Here is a 1,768-nt window from a genome sequence, read left to right on the forward strand (position 1 = left end):
AGGTCGGCAGTTCAAAATTACCAGCTGTTCTGCGGGAGAAAGATGAGGCTTTTTGCTCCCGTAAAGATTTACAGCTTCGGAAACCCTGTGCAGGGTTGCTATGAGTTGGAACCAACTCCACGGCACATAACAACAACATATGTCAAAACTTAAATATTTGGTATTCATTATGTTATAGGAAGTTCATTATTATACGTTAAGTTCGTTCTTTTAATTAATGTGTCCACAAAAAAGATAGTAGTTATGAGAAAATCAAACAGTTAAGTCCAAATGAGGAAATTTTTTAAAAAAGAAAACACGAAATTAGAGCTCTGATCTATCTATGTAGTAGAACTACTTAATATTCTTAAATGTATCAATAAAGAATACAAATACTATTCTTAATAGTTATAACTTGAATAAAACCAAAAGTTGCTCTATGAAATGAACCTGTTATAAAGTTTAAGTTCTCATTTTACTGGTATATTTTCTAACTGTACTTACTTGCTGTTTCAATACCAGGTTCTTCACTCCTTCCATCACAAACTGTGATCCTGTATTCATGACTCGTGATAAGAGACTAGGAGCAGAGAAGTGAAGGAAGACCACAATAAGTAAAATTGACCTCTCCAAGCCTGATTATATCAAAAGAAACATGCTGATGCTCAGTGTACTACCTTTGTTTTTACTTAACAGAAGGACTTTGGGAATTTCTGCTTCCATGGATCTTACTGCTGTAGTTTTACTTAACAATAAAATAGCAATAGAATACTCAATCATCATTAATAAAATAGAAAAACAAGAACTTTCTCTAAAATAAACATTTTAATGGCTGAGCCTTCACTACAAATTTAGCCAAATTATAACTTGGGAAGAATTTCTTGCACCCAGGTTGCCTTACTGCTAAAACAGTATTAAAGATAGTTCAAATTACTTGCTTTAGGAGTTAAAAACACACTAACATGTTGGAAATATATATGCTTACGTTGATGTTGTTCAATACCACTGAGTCAGTTCTAACTCATAGTGACCACTTATATAGGGTTTCCCAGGAGTGATGGTGGATTTGAACCGCCAATCATGTGGTTAGCAATCCAGTGTTTACCCTACAGCATCACACCAGGATGCCATATATGCCTATATGTTTTATGAATTGGTCAAATGTTACTGTGTTTTACATCAAGGCAAGAAAAGTCAGCCCATCAGGGAAAACCCCCATCTAGAACTGAAACTTAAAGGGAACCTATGCGCAGTCTAGTATGTTTGTTGATGACCATGTAGGTCTATTTGTGTGTGGGTGGGGGGAAAATGCAACAATGATGAAATGGGCTGAGTTTGGCCATGTTCCATTGACACACACTGACATTGAAATGAGAGAGAAAAGAGAAAGGGGTTGCTGGTCTGAAGTTTAGGGAGATGTGTGAACTCTTGAGCCTATAGGCATTAACGCAGCCCCTGGGGGCTAGGGCTGAGAGTGAAGAGGCCAGCTGGTCTGAAGTGCAGGGAGGTGCACATGAACTCCCAAGCTTGCATCTAGTACCCATTTGACCTAGCTTAGATGGCTAGCTGATCAGCACTTGACCAGATGAAGATAAAGACGTTTAATACTGTCAGCAAGTGTAAATTGCTGCAATTTGATGAACTGGACTTTTGCTTATGGATGCAAGTTGCTCAAAATTCCAACTGAAATGGAAAGATTCTTCATATCAAGGAACAAGATTGTTTACTCAGTGTACTGGGCTTAAAGGGATGGGCAACTTACATACAATAAAAAATGGGGTCTGTAAAG

At 37.4% G+C, this 1,768-nt stretch overlaps 1 protein-coding gene across 1 annotated transcript in view; it reads right to left on the reverse strand.

Moving 5' to 3' along the window:
- Positions 1-1,768, reverse strand: part of SCFD1 (sec1 family domain containing 1) — a 150,934-nt gene that overhangs the window by 16,142 nt on the left and 133,024 nt on the right. The window contains exon 17 of the mRNA XM_006835505.1: positions 484-559. Within this exon, the coding sequence (XP_006835568.1) occupies positions 484-559 (76 nt within the window). The remainder of the gene's footprint in view (positions 1-483; positions 560-1,768) is intronic.

Source organism: Chrysochloris asiatica, unplaced genomic scaffold (assembly GCF_000296735.1).
Source record: "Chrysochloris asiatica unplaced genomic scaffold, ChrAsi1.0 scaffold00017, whole genome shotgun sequence".
In the NCBI taxonomy this organism is placed as follows: domain Eukaryota; kingdom Metazoa; phylum Chordata; class Mammalia; order Afrosoricida; family Chrysochloridae; genus Chrysochloris; species Chrysochloris asiatica.